At 36.9% G+C, this 16338-nt stretch overlaps 1 protein-coding gene across 9 annotated transcripts in view; it reads left to right on the top strand.

Annotated features, from left to right (window-relative positions):
- The window catches only part of ZC3H13 (zinc finger CCCH-type containing 13), a 50097-nt gene that overhangs the window by 16572 nt on the left and 17187 nt on the right, over positions 1-16338 (top strand). For 8 of the 9 annotated variants that reach the window (XM_054821273.1, XM_054821294.1, XM_054821239.1 and 5 more), the window contains 8 exons: positions 2298-2406; positions 4648-4787; positions 5532-5692; positions 6993-7190; positions 8585-8758; positions 12513-12823; positions 13848-14312; positions 15289-15471. In XM_054821273.1, coding sequence (XP_054677248.1) covers positions 2298-2406; positions 4648-4787; positions 5532-5692; positions 6993-7190; positions 8585-8758; positions 12513-12823; positions 13848-14312; positions 15289-15471 — 1741 coding nt within the window. The remainder of the gene's footprint in view (positions 1-2297; positions 2407-4647; positions 4788-5531; positions 5693-6992; positions 7191-8584; positions 8759-12512; positions 12824-13847; positions 14313-15288; positions 15472-16338) is intronic. The other variant, XM_054821283.1, reaches the window with a different exon arrangement.

Here is a 16338-nt window from a genome sequence, read left to right as displayed (position 1 = left end):
TCAAGTTGTCCTAACTCGTAAAATAGCATGCTTGCATAAAAATTGTCTATTCCCTTTCCCTCTATTCAGTAATTCAATAAAATTCCTTTCATAGATGTTTTTGTTCTCACTTCTTCTGTAGAAGTATGATTGTGCCACTACTGAATCTCTCCACTGAAAGGAGAAAATACAGGCTGTTTCAAGATGCTTGTGTTTGGTTGTAAGTTTGGAGATGTAGACGAGCTACATACAAGTTGTGTAGTATTTTTAACTTGGGTTATTAAATTGGTCTTGAAGCATTCTGACTTACCTGCACGTTCTCTGCTGACAAGTTATTTTGGGAATTGGCTTTGAGAAGTTTTTTGAGATCATTATATAGAGGATGTCCTAACACGCATATTTCAGTTTGCTAGTAACAAATAGTGTTGAATTAATAGGAACTAGTATTTGTATTTAAGAAATTATGTTTATTGTAGGAATTAGTTGGACTATATAGCAGAAGTACACAGTTTAATAGAACAAATGCAGCCTTCAAGGAAGGCAGTCTAGAAAAATTGAGATCCTCTAAGAAAATAAATAATGGTTGCACGAGAGGCTTGTTGGTAAAGTTACAGATTTTCAGATCTCATCAGAGTAATTTTCTTTTAAAGTAACTTGCTTTGGAGGGTAGTACAATTCTTGCTCTTAGACTGAAATGCCTTTAGTACATGTTGTAATAATGGCTTAGTTGATGTAGACTCATCTGCAGTTGATACCAGCAACCAACATAACTTGATAGGTTAGGATCTTGTGCATCATTTTAGAGATTCTGTCATGAAATGGAGAAAAACACTTTTTTTCCTTATTCTACAAGCTGCTTTAAATGAAACGTGACACAAGTTAGTTCTCTAATGTGAAGTTCCTTCATGTTACATAGCGACTGGTCAGCTTTTTCCAGACCTTTTAAGGCTTTAAAGTATGTATTTATATACTGAATGCATGAAGTTGAGAGGCTTGAAGATAACTGTGCATTGAAGCATCTGGTTTAGTTCACTAGGTAAAATAAATGCAGTACTTGTTCTGTCATTGTTTACATCATTAAACTAGAGATAAGATTTTAACACTGTTAGTGAAGAAAAAGGAATAGTTGAATTTTACTCAGCTGGGAGTGACTGCCCACAATGTTATATTATTTCCTTACTGTGTTTCTAAGGTATTGTTAAGGATTTAAATTAAGTCAAGATCTAAGTCCCAGTAAAAAATAGCTGGTGAAATTCTCAGGCATCTCCTTTTCTTGGCATAAAACCAAATGTTCCTACATATCAACACTGAAGAATCCCAGAATCCCCAAAAGACAAAAGAAGTCACTATGGGAGGTGAGAACAAAAGGGATATGGGACAGACTTTCATTATTTGCTCTTTCTGGTTTCCTACTTAATAAATTAACCTGAAATACTTCTTAGCTTGAATGTTCTTTTTTTGCAAATAGTGAAAAAACTTTGTCCTGTACTCCACTTGAGCCCAGGTAGATTATTTAGAGAATGTCAGTTCAGCAGAGGCAATGATGCAACTATGCAGCTTTACTACTGGAATTTAGTGGGGGAAGAAGAGCAGCATAGGTTCAGTTGCCTTTTGAAATTATCTTCTTTCCTGTAAGAGTAGTCTCTGGCTTCCTGAGGTATCCACAGGACCATCTTCCACATGCAAAGTGGGTGCTACTGCAATAGTTAGAATTGTCTAATAACGTGGGGCCAGTGAAAGTTGAAATATACACACTTGATTCCAGTGTGTTGCTTTAGACTTTTTTTTCCTTCCTTCTGCCACCCAAAGGGCTCTGGTTTTTTTTATATTTTTATTTTATTATCCCCCCCATTCTTTATCCTCCAGAGAGTTAAATGGTTCAGCTTCTGAGGCTCATCTGCCTTGCATATAAATATTCTTAATTACAGCTGAGAACTCTTACTCAAGCTGCTAAATTACACTCTTCAAATGTTCATTAAACTTTTGGTCTTAAGAACCTGATCTGTTCTTTCAGTTCCTATTTTGAACTTTATTCTCTGATACGTGCTTGATTCTTGCCCTGCCTTTAAACCCTCTTATTTTATGAATCCTTTCTTCTCTTTTCCCTGCATACTGATTATATGAAATTGCATTAGAACATGTTGCCTGTGGAGTCTCTGCTTATTTAAGAAGGTTATTGTTCAACAGGCCAAAGGGGAAGATGCTTTTTGTACTATAAAAAAAGAAACAGCCGAAATATCATGTAAAATATACCTGCTTCTTCAGGCTTCTTTTAAAATAAAGTTGTTTACTCTAATGCAGCATTTTTCCCTTTATAGAAAGAGTCTTCACGAGGAAGACATAGAGAAAAGGAGGATATCAAAATTACAAAGGAGAGAACACCAGAAAGTGAAGAAGAAAATGGGGATTGGGAAACAAATAGAGAAGGTAAGTGTAATTAAACTAATGGTCCCCCTACAGCTCAAAGAATTGCAAGATTTCTGGGTTCTATGTAAAGCAAAATACTTAAAGAGTTGGTCTCTAAGAACAACGCTTTTATGCCATAGTCATTAATGTTTATTTTTGGAGGAGAGCAAAGAAGTAATCTGCGTTGGACTGCTACAATGGTGAAAACAACTAACTTTAAAAACACATGCTTGCTTTTTTTTTCCCCCTTCTTCCCTTTTTTAACTACTCAGACTACAAGGAACTTGGCTCTGTGGCTGAACTGTTCATGTTGAGGTCACTGGTTGAATCCAAGTTACAGCCAAAGTAATTTTGAAACTAGTCAGTCTGAGGCGAGAGTGTAACTCCTTTGAATTCAAAAGTCAGCAGGTTTTTGTGGCATAATCGTAATGGTGTGAACTGTCATTAACAAGGGCTCCATTAGAATGAGTGTAACAGCTGAAGGTAGCAATCGGTGAACTATTTATATTCTGAAAACGCTTGAAGAGTGGTAAGAGTCTTGCGTTACCTTCTGTAGTAATTTCTGTTTGGGTAGGGGGTAGTTTTGGCTTTTTTTAATGTTTAAAAGATGATTTCATTGTCCTTGTTGATAATACTCATCCATTTAATATGTGGACAGTTGAGGAAAAGACTGTCTTTGTTTTCTCCTCTCTTTCCCAAGTTTCATTTTTGTTAGAGACCAATTTCACCTGACAGTGAAATTATGGCAGCTTCTAGTGAGCTGTGGTGTTTAGGTAGTTTTGTAAGCATCAGTGTTTCACATGTAGTTACAATATTACAAGAAAAGATGAGAATCCTGATCCATTCTGAGTGAACTGAGATACAATGAATGTTGTACTACTACAAGTTGTTTGTGGAATGGAGCTCCTATATAAATTTCATTAGGTAGGTAACTATTCTATAGTATGTGCTATAAGTGTTGCAAATACTGTTTTGCTGTGTCTTAACCACAATACATGAATAGAAAAGTAGTCATAATATATTTTTACTCCTTTCTAAATTTTGTTTTTGGTGTGATTTAAGAACCATTGATCTGTGGCATGTATGCATGGAAATAGAAACTAAATCAGAAAAGTTTGAAACAAGTTTGAAACCTCAAGTTCTATATAAATATATAGTAAGAGTGTCTTAAGTTTTAGACACTGAGGCTTTCAGCTTGAGAATTATGATTTTTTTCAAAATAGGTGTTGGTCATAGTTATGTGGATGAAGTAGAATTACTGTTTGTTAAGTTCTAGTGAGTGCTATGTAAGCAGACAGATGGACTGGGAAAGAACCTATGCTGTTAGGAACTGCACCTCTCTATAAGCTGTTCCCATGCATTCATGACAGATGAAGGGAATTTGTAGATCGAGTTTAGTTATTGCAAAACATTTTATATAGTTCCGGTGTGTAGGAAGGGGAGTGGAAGCTAACGACTTTTTAATGAAGTCATCTTTTCTCTGACAGTTATTTTCCTAAAGTGCTTTTTGAGCATTAGACTTCAATAGCCATAAACTAAATAAGAAGTTTAAACAGAGTGAGTAAAACTGCTTTAATTTTCAGTAAGATTTCAACTGAAAGGCTTGAAGCATATGATATTAACTAGCGATGACTTAATGAAAAAGTGAGAGAAATAGCATGTTTTCTGATGTGAGAACCAAACACTAATAATGTTTTAAAAACAGAAATAAACTCTTGAAGTGTGCATTTATCTATTGAAAGAAGTCATACAGACCTCTTCTTTTATTTTAAAATCAATTTGTAGATGTAATTAAGTGTATCAATTGATTTTTGGATTATTCTATTAAACAAAATCCTCTAGTATCTTGCATCACTATTTAAATCCATTTCATGTGAGATTTCCCAATTAAGTAGTGCTATACGTATTTTCGGTCTTAAGACATACTCTTAATTTTTTTTTTTTGTTATTTAAATATAAATGAATGTTTTACTGGGTTTCCCATGCTACCTCAGCTTAAAAATTGATGCAAGTCTCTGAAAGAAGTTAAGGTGGTTTTTTTAATGAATTTTGAGAATTTAACTGCAGGTTGTGTAGAACTATCTGGAGTTACTTCAGGTTTACATAAGTAATTGGACAAGAGATTTGGCTTAGCTTCATTGATCCATTCATGCAGTGTTTAAAAGTCACAGAAATATTTATGCTTGGCATCCAGTATGCTAAGTATTATTATTTATTTCATATGTAATTGTTTACTAATCTATTTACTTTTTTTAAATAAAGACTCTGATAATGGAGATGTTAATTATGATTATGATCATGAGCTGTCTTTGGAAATGAAGCGCCAAAAGATTCAGAGAGAACTCATGAAGTTGGAGCAGGAAAACATGGAGAAACGAGAGGAAATAGTCATTAAAAAAGAGGTTTGTATTACATAAATGTGAAATTAAAAAAATAAGTTATCAGCCACTTCATAGGCTTCTGATTGTTTCCTGGAAGACTTGAGCTTCCTGGGCTACAAATGCACTATTGTGTTGCATAGTAGTAAATAACTGGCATATGTATAACTTAGTATGTGACTTGGGTATTAGTTGTGGTCTGTCATCCAGCACCATAACCAAGTTTTCTGCTTTGTAAAGTCAGCTATTAAATGAGTAGGATTTAATGCATTATAATGGTATAAAACTAATAAGACCTTTAACAGAGAAGACACATAGAAGAAAACACAAGGCATTTGCCAAGCTCCAGTTCCAACATGTCTTGTAATAACAGAGTAGAGTGGCAGAGGCAAAGCTGTTAGTGTTCGAAACCCTAAAATTTTGGGGATGATTTAAAAAAAAAATAAAAATAAATAAAAGCCTGAAAGAAGGTCTGTCTTTTTCAGACAAACTTGAGTGCTAACTGAGAATGTACTGGTTTTAAACTTTTAGTTACAGTTTGTAATGTATTACAGAGTGCATCATCCTCTCTTCCCCTACCCTTTTCCTGTCATCTTTTTATGGTGTTCTTTGAAAACAGTGTGGTTAGTTTATTTGAGGTAGATCTGTACATGGTTAAGATCTCAGATATAGACTGTTACTGAATTTACGTATTTGACACACATATCAGCATACAGGAGAGCTTTTGAGCATCAATATCTTATTGGCTAATATATTCTTTTCTTCAAGATTTCTCCAGAGGTGGTTAGATCTAAATTGTCACCATCGCCATCACCAAGAAAGTCTAGCAAATCTCCAAAACGAAGATCCAGTCCCAAATCATCTTCTTCAGCTAGTAAGAAAGAGAAGAAAGTATCTACTGTATCTTCCCCACTTTTGGATCAGCAGAGGTCAGTATGTAGATGCATCTTGCGAGAAAGTGGGAACAGAGAATGATGCTGATTTTTGTTACTGGGGCTGTCATAATTAATATGGATTTTCATTTTCCTTGCTTTCAGGACTTTTGATTATATAACTTTAGGGGAAGGTCTCTCAATTGTGCCTTGTGAATAATCTTATGCAGAAAATTGTTATATGCATGTAGTTGTTAGTTGATTAATTTCATGGTTTACAAGGTGGTCTTTTTCTTTGAATGTCCAGAGTCTCTGGGAGGTGATGAGGAAATATAAACAATAAAAACTGGGAAGCAGTTTTATTTGAGATGCTGCAGCCTGTGGAGTAGCTCCTCTAGACTGAAGTGAAATGTTTCAGATTTGACCAACTGCACATTCTGTTGGTATTTCATATTACTGTTCAGGAAATAATGTGTGACTTTCAAGGCAAGAAATTTCTCAGAATTCAAGAGGGGAAAAGAAGTGAGGGATGTGTGGGGAGGGAAAAAAGTAACGACAAGGTATGTTAAAATCACAGGAAGTTCAAACTGGGTGCCTTGCCACAAAAAGTCAATCTCCAAAACCTGTTTCTAAGTTCTTGCTGGCTGCAGGACCTTTTGAATCACTGTTTGCAGATTTTAGATTGGAAAAAAATTACTGCAGCAGTGTAAACAGACCCATCTGTATTTGCAAAGCAAAAATGCCCTTTAAATAAGGACAAACCAATATCGTTTCTGCTATGAGAATTTACAGCATGGGCTTTTATGCTACTGACATTCAGTATACAGTGATATCTAGTTTATAGGGTTTATGTCAGTGGTAGTTTATTATTTCATATTGTGAGATGCATATTCAAAAATATTTGGATGTTTTATCCTGTGTCAGGTAGTTAACATTAAATCGAAGACATGAGTTCTTCAAGTCATTTTGCATAGGTGATTGGGGTATTGCACTGCAGAAATGGGAATCTAAACAGACAAGATATTCTATAGATTTCTGGTCCTCTGTATGCAGTTCATGCAAGGGCATTTTAAATTTAAAAAGTGGTTCTGTCTGAACGGGAGCAATTCCTATTTTTGTTCACTTGTTCAGAAATAAAGGTTATAAATGGAAGAGCTCGATGTGAATTTCTACGATCTGCATTCACCCTTCAGTCAAGTACAGTTATGGAACGCTGCTTGCTAATGGAGTGGTGAATCCTATCCTAAAAGCTTCAAGGCCCTTTACGTTACAAGTTTCTTGCCAACATCTGAGAAATCATTATTTGAAATAGCTGGCAGTCCTTCATTTTTCCACCCCTCTGTTAATTTATCTCTAGGAGTTCTAAAAGTAACCAGAGTAAAAAGAAAGGTCCTCGTACCCCTAGTCCTCCTCCTCCAGTACAAGAGGAAACTCCCCTGGGGAAAAAACACAAAGAAAAACATAAAGCAAAAGAACGTTCAGAAGAAAAGGCAAGGGAGGTGAAAGAGAGAGGGCGTGACTTTGAAAGGCACAAGGAGAAAAAAGAGAAGCAGAGGTAAGTTATGTTGCATTACTAGCTTTTAACTTTAATGTAACCTTGCTTTTAAAGTTATCTTTTATAGAACACTGAATAACAAGGGATTTATACCTGCTTTGCCAACAACCCTTTCAGTATTCATTAAATATTTTAAGTGCATTATATAGATGGATTGATAGACTATAACTAACAGATTGGTAGGTTTTAATTACATAATTTAGTAAGTTAGTAAAATGCCCTTTTGAAAGATTCATTACTTTTCAGGAAGTTGGACCTTCACCAATGGAGCAATTCATTTGCCAAAATCTTTATCAAAATTGTTCACTTATCTGCTTGCCCGCTCTTCTGAAATATTAGAGGACTAATATCTTTCTAAATTGGCAGTGGCATGTTTAAACTATCCCTAATCTTTGGTTGGTTAAAAGTATTTCTGAAGTAGTCAGACTACTGCGATTTTAGAATTACTTCATTTTTGCATATATATATATATGTATCTCAAATGGTAGACTAATATGACTATGCCCGTTATTTTCTGAAGCATAGGTGTCCATTTAAGTTCTAAAATACATCTGCATTTTTAAATCCTGTATTCCCTTGATTAAAATAGGGTACAAATTCATACGTGTCTACTTTGTAACTGGTATAGCAAAGACTAAGGAGTGGAAGATCAGTGATCTGTGTATTTTTAATTGGTTAAATAAATTACACCATTCTTACTTTAAAATGTATTATTTCCCTCATGTTTGCATACTCCATTACTGGAAGGAGGTTGTAAGCACTAGAAAAGAACATTTTAGGTAGTGTTGAAAGGATCAAGAGAATACTCGGCTTACTATTGTAATCAGGTATTGCTGTGGTGACTACAGCCTTTTATTTCAGTGTTGGATTTTTGTCCTTTTCTTCCCTAAATAACAAAAAATTAAGAAATAATGTCAAATCTTCATGATGTACAGTAAGTGAAATAGTTGAAGGTTCTGACAGGTCTCTTTCCTGCATTTGCAGCTGTGATCAGTGTTTGAAAATGTCTGTGAGCTTGAGGCTTAAATAAAGTTCTGACACTACAGAAATTTTTAAATAGGGTAGCAAGATAATTCTCCATTGATAGGAATTCAGTTTCACCACCACATGAAATATTAGGTAAAATTGCAAGCATATATTTTTGGCTTTACCATATTCTAGTTTTGTATTTTACAGTCCAGTGATTACAAGATATGCATTAGATTTCTTGCTATTCTTGAGTTTTGCTAGCTTAAGGTAATTTCATATATGAAATTATAGGTGGAACAAATGATTCGATAAGATAGTTCTTGATCTTGTAAGCCAGGTTCTGTCTTGGAGTTGTTTGTAATTTCTTAGAAACGTACTAATGCCATATTACACCTGTTAAACAAGCTGCTGTTTATGTTTCCCAGGGATCCCTCTGAAAGCTCTCACAGACAGAAGCGTTCCCCTAGTCCTGCAGATCATTCTGGCAGTAATTCTTCCCCTTCCAGGGAGTATTCACCACCTGCTGCAAGGCGAAGACAAACCTCCCGAGCTCCAGCCAAGTCAACCACTCACAAACATAACTTCTCACCCTCTCGCAGGTGGGAGGTCAATTGCATGGATTTTATTTCTGTGAATAGTTCTAGTTTAGAAACTTCCTCTATTGGTTTGATTACTTGTTTGTGTCTGTTATGGGTATGTGTGTGCCTCAAACACTTGAGCTCTAAGACTTTTTTTCTTGCCAAGTTACTACATTGAGAGTACCTGTCATATGTCTTGATATAAGAACACAAGTCATGGTGCAGGCTTCCATTTATCAGTTCCTCTGAAAGGTTTTGGCTTCAAGTGGAACTTCAGAAGTCTGATAGGAGACATAGTCAGTCTGTGATCCTTTGGGACCTTTTTTTTTTTTTCCTTCCTCACCTTCCCCCTTAAAAAGTAGAAAATGTGACAAGTCTTCTGTCTTGGAGATGGGGAAGGAGCAGAGTTTCCCTGTTCTAAAATGAGTAAGGTGATACACAGATCCTGGCTCTACACATCTTTCCTGAAAAGCAAGCACAACTGGCTAAACAGTACAATACGAGGATATATTCAGGGACCTTTCTTGCGGGAGCTTTAGGGAAGATATAATCTTGCTAGTTCTAGGGGCATTAGAAAAAAAATCTTTTACCACACATTAAAAAAGAAAGGAGGAGGCTTCTGATTTTGGTCCGAAGGAGTCTGTAAGCTTAAGTTTAGAATGGCAGTGCTAAATACTACTGCAGTCCTATGTTTGTATAATGGAGAGGGAGGCATACTTATTTTCTGCACTTCTGTTGAAGGGTGAGGGGAAGACACCAGATGTTATATATATCTGCATGCTGATAAAACAAGCAAAATAAACCCCATCCATTCAGCAATCCTAAGAGTTGCAAGCAAGCTCTTTTGCTGCTGTGGTGACTCAGTTCAACTGGAACAACTTTGCATTGTATTAAACTAGATGTCACTGATGGACATTTTCTCTAAATTGGATTGTTTATAGGGAAAGGAATAGAGCAGCCTGTTCCCCTTGCAGCTGGCAGTAGTAAGGAGACTAAAAGATACCTTTGCAGTACCCTCTTCCCCATTTTTTTCTAACCTACTCCAGTATTTTGCTCGTCAGTGCCTGCTTGGGGATTCTATCCAGACCTGTCAAGTGTTGTGCAAGGGAATATTAGGCAGGGAAGATAAATGGGCTTTCTGCTAGAAGCAGAGAAGGATATTTGAAATGTTTTGTTTGTCTCCAAACCATTGATAGTCTTCCAGGCAAGCCAATTTTGGTAATCCTGTATTTCATAATGATGGTTTTATGGTGAAAAGTAAATGTAGTCTTAGTTCAAAGATGGTAACTCATGAAATTGTATTGGGTTCTGTCAGTCATTTCTGACACTGACAGAATTTTGAGGGCTTGGAAATTTTACTACTAATTCCAGGCCATCTATTTCATTAGTATGTGACAAAGCGTACAAATTGTCATGTTAGAGGCGTGCAGGCTACTTGTTTCCTCAGGAATAGTCATTGGTCAGACCTTCCCGCTTGTGATGGAAGGCTGCAGCCCGCATGAGTATATATCCATGGAGACAGAGAAACTGAATTTCTGCTTTCCTGCCATCCAGTGAGGAATGTTTACTGGTAGCATGCACAAGGGCATCTTGAGGCTTTTTGATTTTCCAGACAAAAGAAGCTACACATAAGCATCCCGGAGGTCAGACTGTGTGGAGTAGTTAGAGGCATCCCTAAGCCATATTGGGAGTGCAGCACCTGGATCCCACGCACTTTTAGGTCTTCAGACAAGGAGATACAGAATCTTAATCTGTTGTTGAGGTGTCCAAATATTCTCTGGCATTGACAATCATAAACATATCTCAGTGGGATAGTCTCCAGGCCTGGCGATATCTGAGTATACAAGCTTACAGACACAGAATGAATTAAATTGAAAAAATCAGATGCAGCCTGTTCTTCAGGGTGTCCTAATTAAGCATGTTCCAAAAGCTGAGTTTGTTTATTTTTCTGTCTCACCCCTTTTTTTCTGCCACTTTTCTGGGTATATTTTCTAGTAAAGATGAAATGGCTCAGTTCAAGTATTGTTTCAGCCTGTCCTGCAAAAATTTTGTTTGACTTCTCTCAATTGATGAGTCTGAAGTGCTTCAACAATCAGGTCAAGATGCTTCCTTTAGTGAATATATCTGGTTCTGTAATGGAATCTGGCTGTAAAACCAGCATAGTGCTCCATGGGGCAATGAAGGCAGTTTTCTTGAGTCACTGACATTGACTAGAAGGAAGGATGAAATGCTGGTATTAATAGATTTCCACCATGTTGTCTTTTACCCAAAGAGGACTTCCTTGCAGACTTGAGTTCCTGCCTCAGATTGCCAGAGATTTCACTTAGCATTCCATTCCCAAAGCTTTGCTCCTTTGAAGCTGAATTATTGCTCTGTGTTCTTGACACGAGGAGAATATTTTTTTGCCCGCAGAGTCTGGGTCTTAAAGAAGCCCTAGCCAGGAGATCCACTGCTGAGTAGCATTGTTTGGGCAACTGCCCATTTGGCTCTTAGATAGTGTAATGACATGCGATAAGCCTGCTAACCTGAATTATTCCAGAGCTCGTTCTCTTCAGAGCCCAACTAACATCAGCTGTCTCACTGAGGAGAATTTCTTGTGTTTGCAAGATACTCAGCAAAAGCTGTTATATATATATATATCTTTACCAACTGCTGGGCTATTGCAGAAGATTGCAGTGAGGTACTACCACCTTTGGTAAAGTAGTCTCACGTTTGTGAGTCACCTGAAACTGAGTGCTTCGTCTGTATGATCTGGATGTTTATTTGAAGTCACCAACACTGTATATGGACGTTCAAAAGTGGGAACTAACTTACTTAAAATTAAATGGGATTTTTTAAGATGTATTGTTTGTGTGTAGTTTTTCTGACTCCTGCTCTTCTCTTTGGAGTCTCTGGCATTTTGTGAAGTGGAAGGGAATTGGGAGTTAAGGGCAATGCATATTTCATGAGCAAAGATACTTGCAAGTTGCTTTGATGCCGATAAGGGGAAAAAAAACCACTACAGACCTCAAAGGCTTGAAGTGTGTGTTTGTCCACGTTACACTATACATGAGATAACATTATGAGGAAATTTGTTTACTGTTGCGTAAATGATCTTTAGTTCAGTGATGAGATTTCCAAGATGAGAGACACTTTGTATACTTTTTTCTTATTCTATTAGATATAAATTTTCCCTGCTTGTGTAAACTTTCACATTTATTAAACTTTTAGGTAGATGGGCATATGATTTTCAGGATCCAGGCCTCAATTGTTTAAAGATCAATGCATATAATGAAAGAAGCCAAAAACGCAAAAGGAGGAGACACTGTTGTTTTCTAAAAAAATGAATACTGTTGGAAACAAAAGAAAAAAAATTTCCCACTGTGTAAAAGTTATCTGCCTAATTTTGCCATGAACTCCAAAAAGCATTTTATTTTGAGAAAACAATTGTTCTTGGTTTAGAGATTGGGGAGATCACATTTTTTTCTGACTCCTTCCCTTCCCCTATGAAAGCATTCTGTTAGCCATATAATATAATTTTGATTGGACAACTTGTTCTTGGATACTAAATAAACTATAACCATTTAAAGATAAATATACTTTGAAAGGATATCCTTGGTACCCTTAAAGGAAGATTAGTTTGACGTTTTATAGAAACAGCACTAATTTTCATCAGACAGAGGGTAGAGAATGCACAAATTATTTTAATCCTTTTTTGTTTGTTTGTTGTAGAATATGGTAACAACCTTTCAAATGAAGTTATTACATGTGTGTCTGTTCTAACTCTTCCTTACAGGTCTGCTTCCCCATCAGGTCAGCATCATTCTCCCATATCCTCCAGACATCACTCCTCTTCATCACAGTCAGGCTCCTCTGTTCAAAGACATTCTCCTTCCCCACACCGCAAAAGAACTCCTTCTCCATCCTATCAAAGGACAGCTTCCCCGCCTGCAAGGCGATCATCATCTCCCTATCCCCCACACTCATCCTCTTCTCCTCAGAGGAAGCGAAGCCCTTCGAGACACCGATCTCCTGGAAGAGAAAAGGGAAGGCATGATCGTGATCGAACTTCACAGTCTCATGATAGGCGCCATGAGAGGCGGGATGGTATGAATAAAAATAGCACTTAAGATTAATTTTTATTTGTTTGCAAATTGCATTTCGAAACTTGATTTTCAAATTGTGGCATTGTCTGCACCTATCCCAATGGCTACGGGGTGAAAAAAATACTGGCAGACATCCATATTATCGTTCTGTGTTGGTGGTGCTGTTTTCAGGGTCTGTGCAATGGTGTATTCCTGATAGGACTGCTTATGTAGGCTCAGCTGATTGTAGTGATCCTGTAGGCAGCTGTCAGGTGTTTCTTGTGTAATGCAATGGTGGCGTCAGTAGGTAAGTGATCTTCTCTTGGTATCATGCATATACTAGTGGATCAGCTGAGTGACAGCAGGATACTTGTAAGTAACTATTACTCTTTTCTGCAAGGTGCCCAAATGCTAATCCAGTCCTCACTGATTGCTCTGTCTATTGTCTTTTTAATTGACATTAAGTAGGTGTGTGCAAAGAAACAGTCATTCCCTCTGGAAATCTATAAAGCTGGTTGAGCAATTTGTGATGGGCAAACATGCTGTGTGTCTCGAGACAGATTACAAAGATTGCATATGTCAGCTTTTTTTTAGACTGGCTGTAAACTTACCTTTTAAAAAAAAAAAATTTTAGCAGGACATTGAAGTCTTAAAAGCACGTAGTCTAGATATAGCACAAATTTCCTGCAAATACATGTGTGGAGAAAGAAAAGGAATCTGACGGGAGAAATGATCCTACTTTAAAATTATTGCAGTGTGCTAGCTCTTTAATAGGTTTGATATTTATTTCTATTATATTTACTATCTTTTGAACAGATAAATATTTGTAAAGTACAGATTCAAATTCACAAAAAGATCTTCAAAGCTTACCGAATGCTTAGGTAGATGCCTAACATGATCTTCTCATACTTACCTTTTAATTTTGATTTTTCTCTGTGTGTGTGTTAGAACTGTATTGTGACTGTATTATTTTGATGTTATTTGTCTTCTAAATTTTTGCTTGCTCTGATTAATAGGTATATAACATTCTTTTAAACATTTTACAGAAACTAGAGGGAAAAGGGAAAAAGAAAGAGAAACAAGAGATGATCGTGATTATGACCAGGAGCAGAGTACCTCCAGGGATCATAGAGATGACAGAGAATCTCGTGATGGAAGAGATCGGAGAGAGACAAGAGACAACAGAGATCGGAGGGAGCCAAGGGAATCCAGAGACACTCGAGACTCCAGAGATACGAGGGATTATAGCAGAGATACCAAAGATAATCGTGATCAGAGAGACTCACGTTCCACACGAGATTCCCATGACTACAGAGACAGAGAGAGTCGCGATGCCCATAAAAAGGATGACCAGTACCAGGAGGAGTCACGCAGCTATGGAAGATCCCATGGCAGAGAGGAGAGCTCTCGTGCTGAAACAAGGAATGACTCCAGAAGTGACTCCAGAAATGAGAGCCGAAGTGATAGAACTGGCAGAAGTAGAGGCAGAGGTCCGGAATTATCTGACAAGGGTATTGTATGATTTAAAAAATTACTAAGTTCCTATCATTGGAGATTGAATATTGACGTTCATATTATCTTGGTATTTGATATGGAAGTGCTGCCAAATAGTTCATGCTTTTAAAGCTATGTTCAGTTCCATTGTTATTAAATTAGAACACTTGCTTAAATTTATAGCGCTTCTGTGTTCTCCATTCATTAAAGTGGCATAACATTGGTATTCTGCCATACCATATTAAAACAAACCCTAACCCTTGTACCACTCCATTTAATGTTTCTGTAACCCTAGGTTTTCCCATGGGCTTCTAACACAAGTGAGAGGCTGATGTGTAGTGGAAGATTCATAGGGGGCAGTGTGTCTCAAAGTGCTGGGCAGCAGGATTTTTGTGTTCTTTCAAAAGCAACTGCATGTCTTAGGTACTTGAAAACCATCTTTCACACAATCCCACCTCTCCCCGACCCTTCCTGATTGACAAAAAAAAAAAGGTGGGATTTTAACCTTTGGCAGTGTTTTTGAAAGTGATGCACTTTGTAGAACAGCTTCACTTATCACTTTTTAGTCATCTGTACCAAATACGTTTTGACTTTCTCAGGCTTATTGTGATGCTTTCATTAGGGAAATGCCATGCAGTTGTTACAGGAAAAATGATCTCTACTTTCTCTGCTTATTCCTGCTGTACTGTCTACAAGCTTACATCCTACTTGGAACAAATGTGAACTGGCTTTTGGACTGTTTATATTTCTAATCATGCTATGACCAGGACATGGTGATTTAGAAAGTCTTGAGTTTGTAGTTTGAAAATAATAACTTTACAGTTAAAACATGAAATTTGAGTTGTTGGTTAAGTAGAGTTTTATGCTACAATTTCTGTTTCCATGAACAGTTAATTCAAGTTTATTAAAAGTTACTTCTTTAGTTGCTATAAAATATCTGTGAATTTCCTTACATATGGAAACTCATCATTTATATTGGTACATCTCTATTAGGAAGTCGGGGGACTAGAGGATCCCAGGTTGATGGTCACAGCAGTAGTGGAAACTACCATGACAGCTGGGAATCAAGGAGTAGCTACCCTGATCGGGATCGCTATGATAGTCGAGAACAAGCAAGGGATTCCTCCTTTGAAAGAAGACATGGTGAACGGGACAGGCGTGACAACAGAGAAAGAGGTATTTTAATGTATATTTTTACACATACATATGTAGTCAGATGTATATGTATGAATGTGTGTGTTTCTCTCTCCCTTCTTTTTCTTCCTTGTTCCGCCCCCACACCACTAATTCATAAATAACTCATTTAACACTGCACACTGACATTAGTCCTATCCTTGATGTAAGTTAACTTCTGTAGTAAGATCTCTCATTGGTAGCGTATGTGTGAATGCTATGGCCTTTCTCTCTTCCTGCGGCTAGATTTTGGCACCTTCTGGTTTTATTCATCCAAGTAGTCTTAAAACAAACTAAACTTCTTCAAGAGATTTCATTGTACAACTTCAAGGTAAAATGATTTTTTCCTCCTCTTTTGCCGCCTCCTCCACTTCATGTACAGATGTGCACATAAGCTTAGATTCATGACTGCATTTTATTACTGGTTCTGTTTTAATAGAAACGTTGTATTTTGGCACGTTAAATTACTTGAGTGTGTTTTGGGGAAGGCTTGACTGCTAGACTGACTTAATTATAGACTACTTACTACTAAAGTAAGTGACAGTTTAAATTTAGGATGAATTCAAAAATTTATTGCCTGGGGAGTTTAATATTGATGAATGCTTTGCTGTGGTCAATAATAATTGTCTAGTAAGTGTTGGTACAGATACCGGTGATCATGGAAAGAGTACGCAAGGCTCTTCTTTTGGACATAGTATGCAAGATGTCACGCTTCTGCATCTGAAAGAGTACTGTGTTGTCTCTAAGGAACTTGGTACCAACTTTCACTCTGGAAAACACATGTATTGCTCACCAATTAAGAGAACAGGAGGACTCGGGCAAATTAAAATAGCATGGAAATGAAAGGAGGAGCTGTGAAAAATAAATATA

Source organism: Grus americana, chromosome 1 (genome assembly GCF_028858705.1).
Source record: "Grus americana isolate bGruAme1 chromosome 1, bGruAme1.mat, whole genome shotgun sequence".
Taxonomy (NCBI): Eukaryota; Metazoa; Chordata; class Aves; order Gruiformes; family Gruidae; genus Grus; species Grus americana.
The sequence above is the reverse complement of the archived record's forward strand: the minus strand, read 5'-3'. Positions and strand labels throughout refer to the sequence as shown.